This window comes from Zingiber officinale, chromosome 4A, assembly GCF_018446385.1.
Source record: "Zingiber officinale cultivar Zhangliang chromosome 4A, Zo_v1.1, whole genome shotgun sequence".
Taxonomy (NCBI): Eukaryota; Viridiplantae; Streptophyta; class Magnoliopsida; order Zingiberales; family Zingiberaceae; genus Zingiber; species Zingiber officinale.
The window spans coordinates 156,759,645-156,776,949 of record NC_055992.1 but is presented as its reverse complement, the minus strand read 5'-3'; the positions used below and the strand labels follow the sequence as shown (position 1 = coordinate 156,776,949).

Here is a 17,305-nt window from a genome sequence, read left to right as displayed (position 1 = left end):
GCAAATTTAGATATACCATAGGCACGCACCAAATTGCATCTTTCTTTGTTTCTGCAAAGTTAATAATATTAATAATATCTCAGTATGTTTGAAAAAGGAAATAGGGTTTGTTACTGGAGAAAGAGCTGAGCAATAATGTCAATTGAGAATTTGAGATACAGTTTCTAGTAAAACCACATGTGCTTATTTTGAGTCAATTAAGGATAAGGAATATAGCTACTCTAAACATGGAGGATGTGACAACTTGGATTCACATCTGATAGTAATTGGCGATGTATTCCTAAATATATTGTTGGACAAAATTTTTGTATGCCTGTACCATGTTACCTCATGAAAGGTTAAACATAATTAATTATGTTTGATACAATGGTATACACTCATGCCATCAAAGCATTTTGTTATTTTTGATATCATTCATGTATTGCCAATGATGTCAATGTATTGCAGCAGTTGAAACAGTATAATATATTCTATTTGCTTTTCCACCTCCATCGCCGAGTTCACAACTTTCTAAATCTATGCAAGATTTCCAATGCTTGATCTGTGCTAATTATCACCTCATCTTTGTTCTAATGATTGGTTTATAATGTTCCATTATTTTATCAATTCATTTTCCAAATGTATTCAATTGGGCAGTGTATTTTTTTTTTTTGTTTGAGAAATGCACATTTCCAAGTCTAAGAATTGATCGGTACTTATTTGGCTTCATTAAGACAATAAACTTCATTATTTGAGATTTGTTCTGACATGCTTCTTATTAGGTTTCTGACATTGAGAGCTTGGTGGTGGCACCAATATCTAAAGCTTCTGCACGGCAGAGAGCAGGTCGAGCTGGAAGAGTACGACCTGGAAAATGCTTTAGGTAAAACACAAGCACGCCAATTTTTTTACCATCCTGAATCTTAATTCAATTAAAAATCTAAACAACTAAACAATATATTCTATATTTGTATAATTTATCATAGAAGTTGATGCATTTAGATGGAGTTTCTATAATATGCCTTATTTGCTTATTTGCATCATTTCAAATCTTGGTTGCAGATTTCTTTCAATTTGCAGCCACAGATTTCTTCTCAGTTTTGCAGAATCATTTCTATTTTTGCATTCAACCTGTAGATTTCACGTGCTCAATTTGTGTTCAATGTACAACTTCTAACAATTTCTGCTAGTGATTCACAATTTTCAGCCACCTATTCAATGTCTGGTGCGTTCCTCACAGATTCACGATCTACCTTGCAAAGAAGCTGGATTTTTTAGTTTTCTCTGTTGGATCTGCTGTTCTTTCAAGTCTGATCTCTTTTGTATGTTTCCAGATATTGGATTTATTTCTGAATTTCCAAATTTATCTTCTGCTATCTTCTTTCAGTAGCGTTTGCTGTTTATCAGATTTATTGTGGAATCTTTTCCGGCAGGATTCAAGGAACTAGGTTTCTTAATCTTCCAGAATCTGTTTTCTCCATCTTATTTTGTTTGCTGCTGATCATTACATATGATCATTTCCTTAAATAGAATTTCATCCCAGGATTCGTCATGTTGTATTCTTATGATACATAAATCTTGATTCACTGTTAATGTATCTATTGAGGAGTATTAACTTTTTCTTTAAGTGGTAGAAGTTTCAGGGTGCAAATTGTGCGAATCTATAGCATCATTGGTTTTGTTATGGGCTTATTTGAGGCTTATATGTAAATATATAAGGTGTAGGGTTGTATTTACAATATTCCATAGTTCAGATTCCTTAGTAATACCTATGTATAAGCAGAGAGGGGCTACAAAGGTTGTATGTAGAATAATCCCACCTAACATAGTGTCAGTGTCAATCTTCTAACTTGGTAATATTCTATAGGTCTTCTGTGTCCCTTTGCTTTCCTCCTATTGTAACTCGAGGTGATGGAGGTTCTTTTATTAGTCGAAGATCACCAGTCCAAACCAACTTCATAACTCATCTTCAAGCTCTTGTTTCAGAACTCAATTTTGTTCTTTCTTTCTTTTTTCTTTTTCTGAAGTAACATTGGCTGATGTTGTTCAGCTGGCATAAAGGGAGTTGGTTTCTGGTTTGTTACAGCTTTACCTAGCGTGCTTGAGCAAAGGAAATAATATTCCTATTCCACCTCACCCACCTGCTCATGCCGACCTCATTGATCAAACACCTTAGCATATGTCACTACCTTTTATCCTATCTGCATTAGTGTTTCTGATGAAGCAGTGACTTACAATTCTAGCATTCTTTTGTCTAGAAAATAAATTGCACTGTTCAAGTTCTGCTAAGAAAAGTTCTGGTAGATTTAACCTACTCGCAACAAATATATACTGTTGCACTATGCTGATTTAATCACCCCATGTTTACAGTGCTGCTGGTTTTATTTATTTATTTTTGTCATTTCTAACAGGCTATATACAGAGGATTACTTTTTGAAGGAAATGGCTGCGGATGGAATTCCAGAAATGCAAAGGTCAAACCTTGTCTCTTGTGTGATACAGGTATTTAAGTTATTCACGCTTTTCTTAAAAAAAAATCTAAACCATGGTGAATCTTCTTCTTGTGTGATAGTAGTTTTTCATATTTCCATTCCATTAGGTTAATCACTTGTAGAAATAATAACCTTGTACTCAGTGACAGCTCTGCTTCTGATCTCTATTTTAGTCTTTGATTCAATATTGTGGAAGCTTCTAACTTTGTAACTATCCATTTCCCTTAGTCAATATTTTCAAAGATTTTGTAAAGACATCTTTTCAAAATCTTGAAATTCAAAATGGTCTATAATGGTAATTAATGAAGATAGTAATCCTAAATCCATTACTGGAAGAGTATAGGATTGTATTTAATGTGAAAAATGTATGAAATAGTCACAAATGGCTAGTAGTTGGTTTGACTATAATGTTTAATTTACCTCCCATTATAATGTAAGAAACTAAGAATAATACATGAGCATCCATTTTTGTTATCTCATCTGCTTGGTTTGATTAGCAATTTAATATAATGTTTGTCTATAATCTCATATTTTAAAATAAGCTATTCTCTTCCAACTTGCAGTTAAAGGCATTGGGCATAGATAATATATTGGGCTTTGATTGGCTAGCTTCTCCACCACCAGAGGCCATGGTGCGGGCTCTTGAAGTTTTATACTCTCTCAGTATTGTTGATGATGATGTCAAACTCACATCACCAATTGGTTATCAGATAGCTGAGGTTCCAATGGTATTCTCATATCCCATTAACATGAATGATTCTGCTAATGTATATATCCTATCCTTGATATTCATACCTCAAATTACAGGATCCTATGGTATCCAAAATGGTATTATCAGCATGTGACTTGGGTTGTTCTGAGGAGATGACAACTATAGCTGCTTCTCTTTCTGTTCAGGTGAATATTTGCTGCTTTACAATTAAATTAATGTCTCTTAAACCACTTAATATCTATTGTATTTGCAGTCCATTTGGGTTTCTGGGAGGGGAGCGCAGAAAGAATCTGACGAAGTGAAGCTACGTTTTGCTGCTGCAGAGGTTCCTATTGTTTAATTCTAGTATGGTTAATAAGATTAAAGTTGATATGTTAATTCCTTTTGTTTTAAATCTTTTTCTCTATTAATATTGCCATTTTCTTGTCACTTTCCATCATTTTCATGATGTCACCTATTTTAGAAATTTAAGATGTCTCTTTGCTGGACCCCCAAAATGATGTTCTGTTCTTGTTAATTAGTATTCAACTCTTATTATTGAACGTGTTCTGTTCTCAGTAACGGGTTCACAGTGGCTTCCGCACCCTGCATAGTATAATTGAGGTCCAGAATCACATAATAGATGAGGGAATTAATTTAAAAATGGACATATTTAGTAAAATTTGTAAACTAGTAGGCAATCTGTTACGGTGTTTTGTTGTTTGAGTTTCAGGAGCATACATATAGGTGGGAACCTTAAATTAATTCATCATTTGACTCTTGAAGAAGCAAAAATATTATATGGCTATTGACAATCAAATTCAACTAGTGAACAACATACATGATGATTGCACGGGAAAAAAAATCATTGGCAACCCTTGTCCAGATTCATTCATCGACTATTACCCGTCTTGAGATAAGATGCTATCATCTTTCAAAAATTGTTTCAGTTGGATTTTCTTTATTATTGATTTGATTGGTCAAGATTGGGAATTTTTCAACTTTAAGCGTACCATTTGAGAAATTTTCTTTAAAAAATTGATTAAAATAATTTTCAAAAGGGCCAAAAAAATGATCATGAGATTGACTCGCTATTGAAGTCTATGTTAGCTCATTTATGAATTATGTTTTATGTACAATTAAATTTTATCCAAATTCCAATCATGTAAGTTTTCTGGTCTTAGTTGTCATATGGATGGTTTGATGCCAAATTTACCATCCATATACTTTCATCTGCCAGGTATTACGGGAAATGATTTCTTGAAGATGCAAGAATGCTACTGATTTTACTTGTCTCTTATTATGCAATATTAATTTAGAGTGTAAAATGAGAAATCTTTTTTATTTTAAGACAATTAGATGATGAGATCATTGTAACTATCTCATTGTATCTTCATGAACTTCATTGTAAAATAACTGATGGGACAAACTCTAATATTTCACCGTAATAAGATGATGAGATCAGTCAAATTGTTAAATACTAGTTTTTTTATCAGAGATATATGCTATGCTCACTGGACTACAAATAGAAGCCTGGTCTGGTACATGTTTTAATGATCTTTTACACAATGCAGAAAAATGTGTATAGCACCTTGTAGCGGCGTGTTTTTTGTTGATGACTAAAGTTCTCAAAAGCAGTTTTAGCATTACATAGTACCTACACAGTATGTGGGATATTATGACAGAGACAGTCAATAAGAAGTACTTATAAAAAATAAATTGGCACTAATTTTCAAAATGGCTAACATGTATCTCTAACAGATTACATTAATCAATCAAAATAAGCTGACAAGCAAACAAGTGATACTTGCTGATTCCGTCTCGAAGCGGTGGAGAGCGGGACTGCGAGTGATGTGACGTGAAAGTTGACCTAACGGAAGAATTTTGGGAATTGCTTGTGGACAGTAGCAAAGGGAGGAATGAAATCGTTAGTAAGCATGCCAGGGGGTCCTTGGTGCAGCTACTCCGACGATCAAGTTAGAAAACAATGATGACACAAAAATAGAAGAAAATAAGAGCAAATATGTGGATGTGCGCGCGTACTTGCACCAGCGGAGGTCTCCTTTTATAATGCCCCTCACAATCTCCGCATTTAACGATGCATTATCTTGCTGTTAGACAACTTGTCCCATCACCATGCTTACATCGTATTCGGTAGTCATCTCAAGTATGGAGAGGGTATGCTGCATATCTGTACACGGATACGATTCTCTTCCTTTCTGAGAAGTCCACATGCTGTATTAATGGTGAGATGGGCTCACCGACCGGGAGGCCTATTGGGTTGTTAACCAGAAGATGGGCCCCTGCAGAGAATCTACTCTTTTATGAGGCCTAAATGGGCTGCAACGATATTCCCTGATGAGGGCGTAAAGTTCCAAGGACGACCCAGCAAGCTAGTGTGAGATATTATCGCCAGTCCGATTGGCAGAGAACCGATCGAGAGAGAATGGGGAGCAGAGTCCCGTACGGGTCCAGCAGAACTGGGAGTGGGGCCTCTAGAGAGCCTATCCAATTGCTTCCACCGATCGGGGAAGACGGGTCTGGTGGAGCCGGGAGTGGGACCCTTTCTGATTGGCAGAACTGATCGGGAGAAGATGGGTCTGACAGAGTTGGGCCCTTAGAGAGCCTGTCTAGTCGGTTACCCGATCAGGAGAAGGAGGCCCCACTAGGCCAGCTACTCGGCATTTTGACCCATCTTGGACCTTGACCGACACCTATACTGGCTTGTTTACCCTCTGGGCTCCATTGGAAGGCCCTTCCCTATTCACCGCATCACTCACTAAGGAAATTGGTACTAAAGTAATGAATGGCAAATTGGTAGAACTATAGAAGAGAAGATGGAGAAGACACCTATCAAAGGAGAAGGAAGAGGAAAGGTGGCTGGAATTTATTTGGACCATCATACTGCAGTTCATTGTGAGAGTAGCGCCGAATGGGGGAAGAAGGGCTGCATACAAGTTGAGGTGTCAGGTGGGATTCAGGGTTTTGATTTGTATTCGTTCAAGTGAATTAATTTTCTTTTTCAAATGAATCATATTTCTCTTTAAATTGAACCTGCCTAATTGTCCTCTTAGATTGCACTGTCGCATTGTTAGGTCCGCTGAGTCGGATGACTTGGGCTTCCTTTTCAGATGCCTAGGCTGCTTTTTGGACAATCCAGCCAAGGGGGCTGCATGTTGGATAAGCAAAGCGGTCCCTGTCCAAATCGCTTAGGTGGGCCACCTAGGTGGTTTAGGTGGCTACTTTTTAGAAGATTGTTAATGAAAAAAGAGAGTAAATCGAACTCTCACATTGTTGATACTTTTGTATTGTTTAATGCCCATTATATGCCTCATAGAATGTTGTCTTAAATTGGATTGGAATATTCTGTATTTGTTGAATATACAGTTTCTCTGTTATGTCACTCTAATTCCTGTTTAAGATAGTTCATTCCTTTTTACAGGGAGATCATATTACATTTCTTAATGTCTATAAAGGATTCATTAACTCAGGAAAATCATCACAGTGGTGTTACAAAAACTATGTTAACTACCACGCTATGGTGAGTCTCCTAAATTTATACGAGTCTGGTGTTTCTCTCTTCATCAACACTCTTTATTGGTAGTTTTTTTGGATTGTATTTTGGTAATTTATATAATTTGATTGGTTTACTGCAAAAAATTTCTAGAAGAAGGTTGTGGATGTCAAGGAACAACTCTGCCGCTTGTTGAGACGATTTGGTTTAGCACTCAAATCATGCGAGCAAGATACACAGGCATTTCACTTCTCTGTTCACTTTGTTCAATTTTTGTGGTTCACACTTTATGTTTTGGGTTCAGCTTTTATTTGAATTGGTAAATCATAGATAGAGTTATCAAATGGGCAAAGCAAGCACCTCCTAAGAGCATGGTTGCCTACTCCAACCCTTGGGGTTGGGTTGGGTTGGGTTTAAGGTATTGAGTCATGTCGATGGCTCTGCATGTGCTGCATTAGGCTTGCCATGTAGGTTGGGCACATCCATACTTGATTTTTTTTTTCCTTTCAAAAATGCATTACCATTTCCAATTTGAAAACATTGACTATACTGGCTTTGACCAGTTGTTTCGTAATATAAATTATATAACATTGATAACATACAGACTGATGTAGAATCATACTGACCTGAATCACTTTGATTTGTTAGCGACAATGACTGGCCAAAACAACTCTTGGATTGGCCATGAATGATGATTGGCACCTAGGCATCAGGTTGCTTATTTCTTAATTTTTCATTCCTAGTTTATGTTGTTGCTCTGTTTAACAAATGTTTGTGATAAAAATAAAAATGCCAAGGCCTGAAAATTCTAGATGAAGGTATTAAATCCTGACTTGTGTATTCAGTTCGTTCCTTAGAATGAGCCCTAGTTTTCATTAATGCTCCATTAAGATAGGTATTGAAAATGCCCAATTGAGGTCCATATTCTCATTAATGGCTCTCATTGGCCATGTCAGGTCGCTCGTAGTCAATGAACTGTTGCCCTTTGACCTCTTAAATTAATTATGTAAATAATGGAAAACACCAAGGCCATGGGTGAAATTATGTAGCAAAAATACAACCTAATCACTTGGCCACCTTACCAAGATGGGAATAATATGATATATACATATAGTTAGATACAGCCTAAGTCTGGTCTGTATAGTTTTATGTAAGATTTAGGGTACTGCTCCATGTCTGAGTTTTAGGCTCTGGCTATGATGGTGGTTTCACGTGTCAGAGAGTGCAAGACAAATTTAAATGTTTAAATCCAATAATACTTTATATTGGCTTGTTTAGCTCCAAATAGTATAAATCTAAAGTCTAATGCCTATGAGAGCCCGATGCATAGGCAAAAGATATAACAAAATTTTGAAACAAAAGAAGCTGAATATGACAAAATATATATTTCACCTGCACCCAATGCATCCTCAATATCATCTCCAGTCTCACCAGTGCTTCACCACTAGTGCCATTACTATTTCCATTCTGGACTCCAAAAATTTAAACAATGGTATTTTCTGTTTCTCAACTACTGTTTGAGCTTTATATTTCCTTTTATCTAGAAAACTGGCACTGAGACCATCTAGAACATTGAGGGAATTGCTCCTATTATATACATGAGATTGGGCTCATGGATGAGACCAGTAAATGGATCAAAATAAGAAGCCACTACTTGAGGAGACAAATTTTATCATGCCTTGCCTGAGTAGGCACGCTTAGAAGCAATCTTTACTCACTGCACATGATCTACAATGGTGTCATTACAAAATTCAATATCAAATCTAACTAAAATGCATACTTCTAAAAGAAACATGACTAGCAGCATGACTGCATAAATAACACATGCACCTGGAGGTCTCAGAACTTCACAAAGTAAGCATAAATTTCAAAACGGGTAAACATAAGGGATGTGCATGAATTTGATATTTTAACTTAAAGTCTAAAGGAATAACAACAATCAAAGTTCATATTAAAGTAGTATCATTCTACTATCACATTCACCTTTTATCAACATCATCATTCTTTTTCAACTGAAGAGCAATCAGAATATTAATTTTATCTTTTTCAAAACAATCTTTTCTCATGATAATCCCTAACATGATCACCGACATCTATATAGAAAGAAAAGAATCATTTATTTATCTTCCAATCGTTTAGTTTCTTTTAGAACTCATCTTGTTAAGTGAATTCAAGGGTAAATTTACCCACAGCTACATAGTTGTTTTCATGCATAAAGAATATATAAGTGAATCCAAGGGTAAATTTACCCACCTTAAATATATATCAAGTAAAGATCTGATACCCTATAAAGTCTATGTGCTCCTCTGGACCAGTATCTATTATTACTAGGATATGAACAACATAGAAAGGCTCAAAATAAACTAAACATGATTATAACACAACATCTAGGAATTACAAGGCTAATGATCCAGTCCTAGTCTAATTATCCTAGTTCAATCTAAATGTAAGAACTCAACCTTCATTACTAACGAACATTCCTTAATCTCCCTTCCTAAAATTAAAAAAAATTTACCAAAATAAAGTATACTGGCATAAGCATTAAAAAAAAAATTCTCATAACAGAGATAATAACACTAAGCTCTTACCTGGCAATTCTCCTAGATCGAAGAAACAAAATAGATGCTTCAATAATATGAAACACTTGAGCCAATCTAAATAGTACCTAATTATTAGTCCAAAATAGGTAATCATTCTGAGACTAACAAAAGAAATTACACGCAAAATCCTCACCAAATTCGCTGAAATCAGAGTGTGCAGGAGTAAATTTACAATGTTGGGGTGCACATTATTGTTGGGTGATGATGCTAGAACACGCATGACTTCAAGAGAGCATAAGGGTGGTGTGACACAGGGAATAGGAAAGGGAGAGAGAGGAAGGAGAGAGGATAGTGGCTTGCCCTAGCTCCAAACAACACTGTCAACGCCAGGGTGCCCAAGTGGCAACCAGTGAGTGGAGCATTGATGCAGAAAGGGGGAAGGAGAGAACAAGAGAGAAGGAAAAGAAGGGAGAGATGGCCAACGGCTGCGTCAATCCTTCTTGGCACCGAGCAGTGGCAGCTCATGTAAGTAGTGGTAAGGGAGAGAGGGGAATAGCAAGAGAGTGAGAGAGAAATAAAGAAGGGTTGTCGAAGGACACATAAGGAATGGTAGTGGTGCCACACACAAAGGGAGAGAAGCGATTTGTTGAGAAAAAGTGTGTGGAGAGAGAATAAGTCCACTCCATGAAAACTCCACTAATCCAATCCAAAGTGATTAAAACAAATTATCCCAAACCTGGATGGAACGCACATGACCCTAATCATCATGTCTGCAATGGGTTGCATCTAAACCCAACCCAACTTCAATTCAACCCCTAAAATCTAATTTGTTGGTTCGTTTCAAGTTGATTTATTGTCTAAAAATTTGGAAAAATTTGATTTAAAATGTGAAATTTTAAATATGATAAAATCCGAATCCAACAAATTTTTTGAAAGTTAGAGTCACTCTATACAATAGCCACATTGTAATTGATTAAATACTTATAGTTATGCTTTGATATTCAACCAATATTACTCTATGGACAATCTTTTAACTTCAAAAGGGATTTTCCTTTTGGATTCTTCTACATAGATATAAATGTATTAGGGTTAACTGATACCCACATTGCACCGTTTCCTTGTTCCATGTGGATTCTTCTACTTAGATATAAATGTATTAGGGTTAACTGATATCCACCTTAACTCAGTAACACCGTTGCCTTGTTCCATGTGGATTCTTCTACTTACATATAAATGCATCAGGGTTAATTGATTCCCACATTAACTCAGTAACACCGTTTCCGTGTTCCATGTGTTTTTTGGGCTTCATAATTCTAGTGATAAACTGTAACCTCAAAATTAAGATAGTGAAATGTATTTGCAGTATGATGATTAAATCAACTTCTTTTAACTGCAGATTCTAAGAAAAGCCATAATTGCCGGGTTCTTTGCAAATTCATGCTACATGGAGGTATGCCTACAAGCTACATCTACATTAGTTATATGAGACACCAAGATAAGAAATTGGACACCAAACAATACATTAATTATACGTAAGAAAAAGCTATATTTTGTTTTTCTGCTGGTGGGACCTTGTGTGAAGGGTTCCACTGTTAAAAGTATTTCTAACTATCCTGATATGTATTATAGATACTATATTAACACTATGTTTACTGCAAGGTGTATCCCATTATCTTATGTATTTTATTCCTTTATTTTCTTCTTTGTTTCTTTATCCCATTAATAGTTTTAAGTTTACATTTTGGAAGTTTGTCCCATGTTCTAACCACCAAGAGTTTTCCTTCTTCATCGAGCACTTGTTTGCAACATCATATTTCAGTAACTTGATTTTCTCTTGTAGGAATACAGTCACAATGGACTGTACAAGACAATTAGAAGTTCTCAAGAAGTATACATTCATCCTTCCTCTGTACTGTTCAGGTTAGTGGGTCAAATTATCTTAAATTGCTAAATTTGGCATATGTTTTCGGCAGCTATATGTGACTACAGCATACTACTTATGTGGTATGAAAATTATGCAGATCTTTATGCAGAAATTATTTAAAGACTATTTAACATACTAAAAATAAAAAGTTTTTGTAAAAATAGCATAGATCTACCTCCTAGAAAATAACAAAATGTAAATGCCCACCACCTCCAAGGTGGTAGAGGCTGGCTATTTTGCCACAGTTACTGGGCTCATTTCCCCTATTTGTGTTTATTGGCTCATTTCAAAGAATAAAAAATGTATACAAAGTCTAAGTTCTGAGATTATAAACCAGCAAAATATATAGTACCTATGAAGATGTTAGAAGATTTAATATGCAAATTGTTTAATCTTTCTTCAAGTAAATTTAATCTCTTTGAATTCCTCCTAGCAGCCAAATTTCTATTGTCTGAACCAAGTTGTGATTCTTTTGTTTGTATTTTCTATTACAATGTATAGAGTAGTTTTGAGTCCTTCATTAAGGTTCCTCATTAGCTTCACAAATTATGTACTTAGATGTATGCCAAACCAAATTTAAGTGACTCATTTTATTAATTCTAGGTCATTTATATTTCTACATATCATATTCATTTGAATCCAGGTATCTCTTTCTTTCATATTTTCTTGAAATCTCTAATCAAATAATTAGCTGAGCTAATTTTATGATTAATCAAATATGTGAATGATTACATATGTATTTGCAGACATATACAATGCAGTGAAGCAATGCAATGCGAATATATATGCAGTTATGCACATAGATTATTTTTTTAAACAATGCTTCTATGACTAATGCTGCATAGAAAATATTCCAAATTAGCTTTTTTCTTAGAGAAATGTTTTCTCAAATGTTGAGATTTTAAATATCAGTATTTTTGATATTTTGTTCTCAAGAAATAAGGAAATAGTGTTTCTCTCCTCTATACAATAACTTATAGTTTGTTTAGAAAATAAACATAACTTATGTATTATTGTAATTGATATTAATTTATTAATAATACAGTAGTTAAATCTGTTCTTCTCGCTGGTAATGTCCAGTTTTATATGATTATTTTTTTTTTGGTTCTGGGAAGTTGAAATGCATATTTACTTATCACTCCTATAGTTCAAAATTCTGGGATGAAATGATACTTGCCATGTATGGTGGGCATTCTATTGTGAATATCAAGTTAATCCCTAGATTATGCGTGTTATATTTTTATTGAGAAGCTCGACTGCAATGCAGCTGTTTAATTCTCATTCTAGGTACAGAAACTGTTAAGAAAACATACTCGTTGGTCGAATATCAGTTTAATTTTGTCCACCCCATTATGAACCGTGTGCTATCTTTGCAAACACCATAATTTTTTGGAATGTTTCTTCTTTCAACCTTTAATATTTCAAATTTTTATGGCAAAGAATAAATATGCTTTCAGAGTTCTATATTGTTCTTTCTTTTTTCACTTGCCCCTTTTCTTCAAGATACCAAACATTTTTATCTTGATGTTTTTCATTTACAGGGTTAACCCTAAGTGGGTGGTCTATCATTCCCTTGTGTCAACCGACAAGCATTATATGCGCAATGTTATTGCAATTGATCCATCCTGGCTTATTGAAGCTGCACCACATTTCTACCAGACGCGTTCACCAAACCTTGCCCTTTACTGATTGTAAGACGATAAGCTTTTTGGATCTGGTGAAGCCGAGATGCAACAAACAGACATGAGAGACATGCGATGAAACCAATCAGAAATCTTTGGGGCATTAGTTGTTTAAAGTTCCAACTGTAGTTTCAATGATACCACTCTATCAAGGAAATGAAGGCTTAGCTAAAATTGTGTACCATGAGAAAGAGAAGTCATGTCCCCACAGAATGAAAAGAAAGAAGAGAGAGAGAGAGAAGATACATATTGATAACTTTTATACATACATGTATATTTGATGGGTTTTTTATTTAAATGCCTTTTTCACATTTGAATATAACTAGTTGTCACCGTGAATTTTCTTGTAATACATTTGAAATCTTAAATTTATTGTCTCCTATTTTGTAAAATATTTTTAAAATTGAGAATGTTGAAGAAATATGATGAAGCCGAGCAACACATGGATTATCTTAGCTACCTAAAAGTACTCACAGAGGAGACGTGAACATAAACCAGAAGAGTCACCCACATCAGTATGTGGGATACTGCTTTGGTATTATTCTTACGAATAATAATAATAATAACAAGTATTAAGAGCATAAAACCCTTTATATATTGCAGATTAAATGATTAAACATCTGTATGGTAACAGAAAGGCATCTAGCTTGTCACATTAATAGGCATGCTAAAATTCTCAAGTACAGCAACAGAAGTTCATACACAAGTCATGTTTATCCTGATACTACATGGATTTTTTAGACCTAGGCAAAAGTTGGATTAACTGGTACAGCAGCAGTTCATAAATACATGTACAAAAGAAGCTATCGCTTGGTTGGCACATATAATCATCAGATTAATTTAGAATCACACAATCAACAGTCAAAATGGCTACAGAACTACTAAAGCAATCTTCATAGTAATAACACCACTAAATTGAGGCAGTTTGAGGGAAGGGTCATCAAGGGTTGTGCTTCTAGTACTTAAGCATCTGATGTCACAGGTTTCGCAAACCTTTCCTTCAACAGCTTGATCTTTCCTTCAAGTTCCATCATCCTCCCGAACAGAATGGAAAGTGATGAGGCAGAATGTTCGAGCTTAAGCATCCATTCCTTCTCAAAACTATCGACTAAGTTTGCCGTGAGACACCGAAGTTCATTTTCCTTCCCCAAACGTTCCCTCTCCAACTCATTGGTGCTCAGAACCAAACCACCGGATGCAGCAACATCCTTGTAGAGAGGCTCATCGCCCTGAGGGTACTTCTTTCTATATTCCACAAAAGCTCTGCGTGTCTCATTCAATGCCCTCCTGTAACCGATCACTAAGTTACCTAACAAATTGATCTCGTGCTCGTAACGGCAAGCCTCCATATGCCACTTTTGTTGCTCTTCCACCCTTGTTTTCTCCAACGACTGGATAACCCTATCCTTCTGCTGAAGCATCTCATTCAAATACTGCAACTGTAAATGGGCATTGATGGATGCTTGCTCTTTTTCTGCAGCAAGAAGTCTAGCTTTTCCCACATACAATTGGATTTGCTCCAGTACAGAATCAAGTTCTGATGCAGGATTCTCCCACATTATGCCGCTCCTCGCCCTTTTTTGCTGATTACTCTGCGTGAATGGCTGAGTGTCTTCCTCCTCATCTTCCTCGTCGTCATCTATCTCACTAATTTTTCTTTTGCCATTATCAACAGAAAAGTAAGGCCTATCGTTATAGTGGTTTAGAGGCATGTTCTTATGCCCATCGCTCCTCATTGTCAAGAATTCACCAACGGGGTCAACAACTTGAAGGAGATCTGTTGATGTTAGCCTATCAAAAGAACCCAACCTATCCAGGTAATCATATTTTGCTGAGAAGTCTTCACCATCCCCCTCTTCTCTCCTTCCTTCCTCATCTCCATTACATAAATTTTCGAACTCCATACTTCCTGCGCTCGCTGAATTGCAAAGCCTCAAGCAATGCTCTGTTCCTCCATGATTTCCCCCCTCTATCTGTTGCTCCTTTCCTTCCTTGAACTCTTCAAACCCCTCCACGGTGGAGGAATCCCCACCCAGTCCTAGAGATAACCCAGGCCCACACTTTTCTTCGCCGACAGCCCCAAAATGATCTGAGCTTCTAACCCTTGCAGCAGCATCCTCAGTGACATCTTCAGCATCATCATCATTATCATCTTCTTCTTCCATTCCTTCGTCGGCGGAGTTTTCAACTTCAACCTCAACTTCAGGAACAGGCTCGAGCTTGGATTCAGATTCTACGAGCAATCTGGGTTGCTGGTATTTTATCAAGCACTGGAGATGCGAGGCGTAGTGGCAAAACCCTGAGTTGGGGGCCTCCAGCAACTCCTTCTCCACCAGCATCCACAACAACCCAGCCCAATCGACCTTGTGCGGCAGTCCTTCCTTCACCATCCGGTGCGCTGTCACGACCTCAGTGGGCAGTATGCACGCATCATCCTGGAATTGGAAAAGGAGGAAGGCCGACATGAAGTCCATAATGGCGGAAATCGACTCCTCCATGGAGAACAAGTCCTGGTTGTTGCCCGCAGCGCCAGGCTCAGGGAGGCCAGATTTGTCCTTCTTGACGGGGAGCATCAGGGCACGCGCCAGATCCGGACGGCTAACTGAGACGCGTAGGTCGCAGACGAAGCTGCAGCGCTTGGCGGGCTGGTAGTTGGCGATGAGGGGTATGAGCAGGTCGGAGCGGACGTTCTGATCGAACGGGAGATGAGCGAAGTCCCAAAGGCCGAGGGCGTGGAAGAGAGCCTCGTGGGCGGCGAGATCGATGTTGGCCAGGGCTTGTCCAGGGGAGAAAGGGACGGGGCGGAAGGCGTCGGTCAGAAGCGCGAGCTTCTTCTTGGCCGCGGCTCGCTGCTTGAAGGAAAGAGGCTTTTTGCGCTTGAAAGAGGTCTTTCGGCGGAGCTTGGGCGAGCGTAGGAAGGGTGCCGGTGCCGGTGCTGTTGCCTCCGCCTGGGGATCGGGGACGACGACGTCGGGGGTTCGGGGAATGGCGGCATCTTCTTCCGAGGTGGCTTGAGGATCGCGCGCCGGTTCCGTCGCCGCCTCGGAGTTTGGCGGTGGAGGCGGATCGGGTAGGTCTTGCTGGGACGAATCGGGAAGGTCGAGAGGGAGATCGGGGAGGTGGATGAGGCTGGGCAGTTGAGGCTCGGCGTCCGCCATCGTTGAAGGAGGAGATGAGGCAGGCAGTAGGAGCTGCCAGGGTTTGTCTTCTGCGTCTCCGTCGCTTCACCAAAAGTATTATTGTGTCATAAATAAAAATTATTTTAAAATATTTTTTTATAATCTAAAAAAAACATAAACAAATCTCGACAAACATTTTTTGTTATTAAGCAAAAGCGAACTATTTAAATGAGGATGAATCCTCTAGTCCGATCCATTTTTTTAGAAGAGGAGGGTAAATTAAAAAAATGACCTTAAAATTTCTTTGTGTACTGACTCTTAGGAGAAAAAAGTTTCGGAGAATTAAACCGTCTCGAGCAAGTTTTTTATTTGGTGGGTAATATTGATAAAGCTATCGTGAAAGGCTGAAAGCTATAAATTTAGAAGAGGAGGGTAAATTAAAGAAATAACCTATAATTTGGATGTCTTATACACTATAATTTCAGGAAAAAAATGAACTATTTAAGATTATATAAAGAATAAACAAGGTCCTGACTAAGGGGATAGACTTATTATAATAGGATAAATCAGTAATCACTTTTTTTTAAAAAAAAAATTATAATATAAGAAATAACAGCTTATAATGTGCTAGTTCCACTTCCACCTGTAACATTTAATTATCATTTTAAATGAGGCAATAACGTAACTCTATATAATTAAGAATAAAACATTTAACTAATTTAAATGTGTAATGTGTTACTCCCTTTACTCATATTTTATAGATAATAATCACTTTTTTTTTGGAAATTTTTTTTCTAAAGCGTGTATTTTTATTGGAATAATAAAAATATATAATAAAAAGGAGGAAAATCATAGATAATTACTGATCATTAATACAGATGACTAAGATATAAAGAAATACGTTGAGTTTTAACTTCAAAACTTCTCATATGGTAATAATACTTATGATATATTCCGAGGAGACGTGAATAAATTATATTATAGGAATTATAGTTCATAATTATTATAATATAAATATATTTTTTAAAAAAATATATAATATATACACTTCAAATCTGATGTATTCGATTCTGACATGCACTAATAACGACTGTAGTTCATAACTTTTATAATATTGAGAGCATGAGAGCATTAGTCAACCCATGTTAACATCATCTTATAACAACTACTATTAATAACTGTTATAATATAAATTTTTTATTTATGATTAATACTATTAATGTTATAACAATTACTATAATTTTATAACAGTTATGGAATGATAACTATTATAATTAGGTAGCAGTTTTGAACTAATAATTACTATATCAATGTTAAGAAATAAAAATGGGCCGACTCTTAGGGGGCGTTTGGTTTGTGTTTTT

General features: G+C 36.6%; 2 protein-coding genes across 3 annotated transcripts in view; one reads left to right on the top strand and one right to left on the bottom strand.

Moving 5' to 3' along the window:
* The window catches only part of LOC121971839 (probable pre-mRNA-splicing factor ATP-dependent RNA helicase DEAH9), a 54,469-nt gene extending 41,255 nt beyond the window's left edge, over positions 1-13,214 (top strand). The window contains exons 14-23 of one of the 2 annotated variants that reach the window (XM_042523304.1): positions 762-862; positions 2,391-2,481; positions 3,035-3,199; positions 3,279-3,368; positions 3,437-3,508; positions 6,605-6,703; positions 6,833-6,916; positions 10,613-10,666; positions 11,057-11,136; positions 12,682-13,214. In XM_042523304.1, the coding sequence (XP_042379238.1) occupies positions 762-862; positions 2,391-2,481; positions 3,035-3,199; positions 3,279-3,368; positions 3,437-3,508; positions 6,605-6,703; positions 6,833-6,916; positions 10,613-10,666; positions 11,057-11,136; positions 12,682-12,829 (984 nt within the window). In that variant the 3' untranslated portion in view covers positions 12,830-13,214. Of the gene's footprint in view, positions 1-761; positions 863-2,390; positions 2,482-3,034; positions 3,200-3,278; positions 3,369-3,436; positions 3,509-6,604; positions 6,704-6,829; positions 6,917-10,612; positions 10,667-11,056; positions 11,137-12,681 lie in introns of both variants that reach the window. The other variant, XM_042523303.1, reaches the window with a different exon arrangement.
* Positions 13,215-13,784: 570 nt separating this feature from the next.
* LOC121972963 lies at positions 13,785-15,980 on the bottom strand. The gene has a single exon (XM_042524572.1). It carries the CDS (start codon positions 15,978-15,980, stop codon positions 13,785-13,787), a length of 2,196 nt encoding a protein of 731 aa, XP_042380506.1.
* Between the last annotated feature and the right edge of the window lie 1,325 nt (positions 15,981-17,305).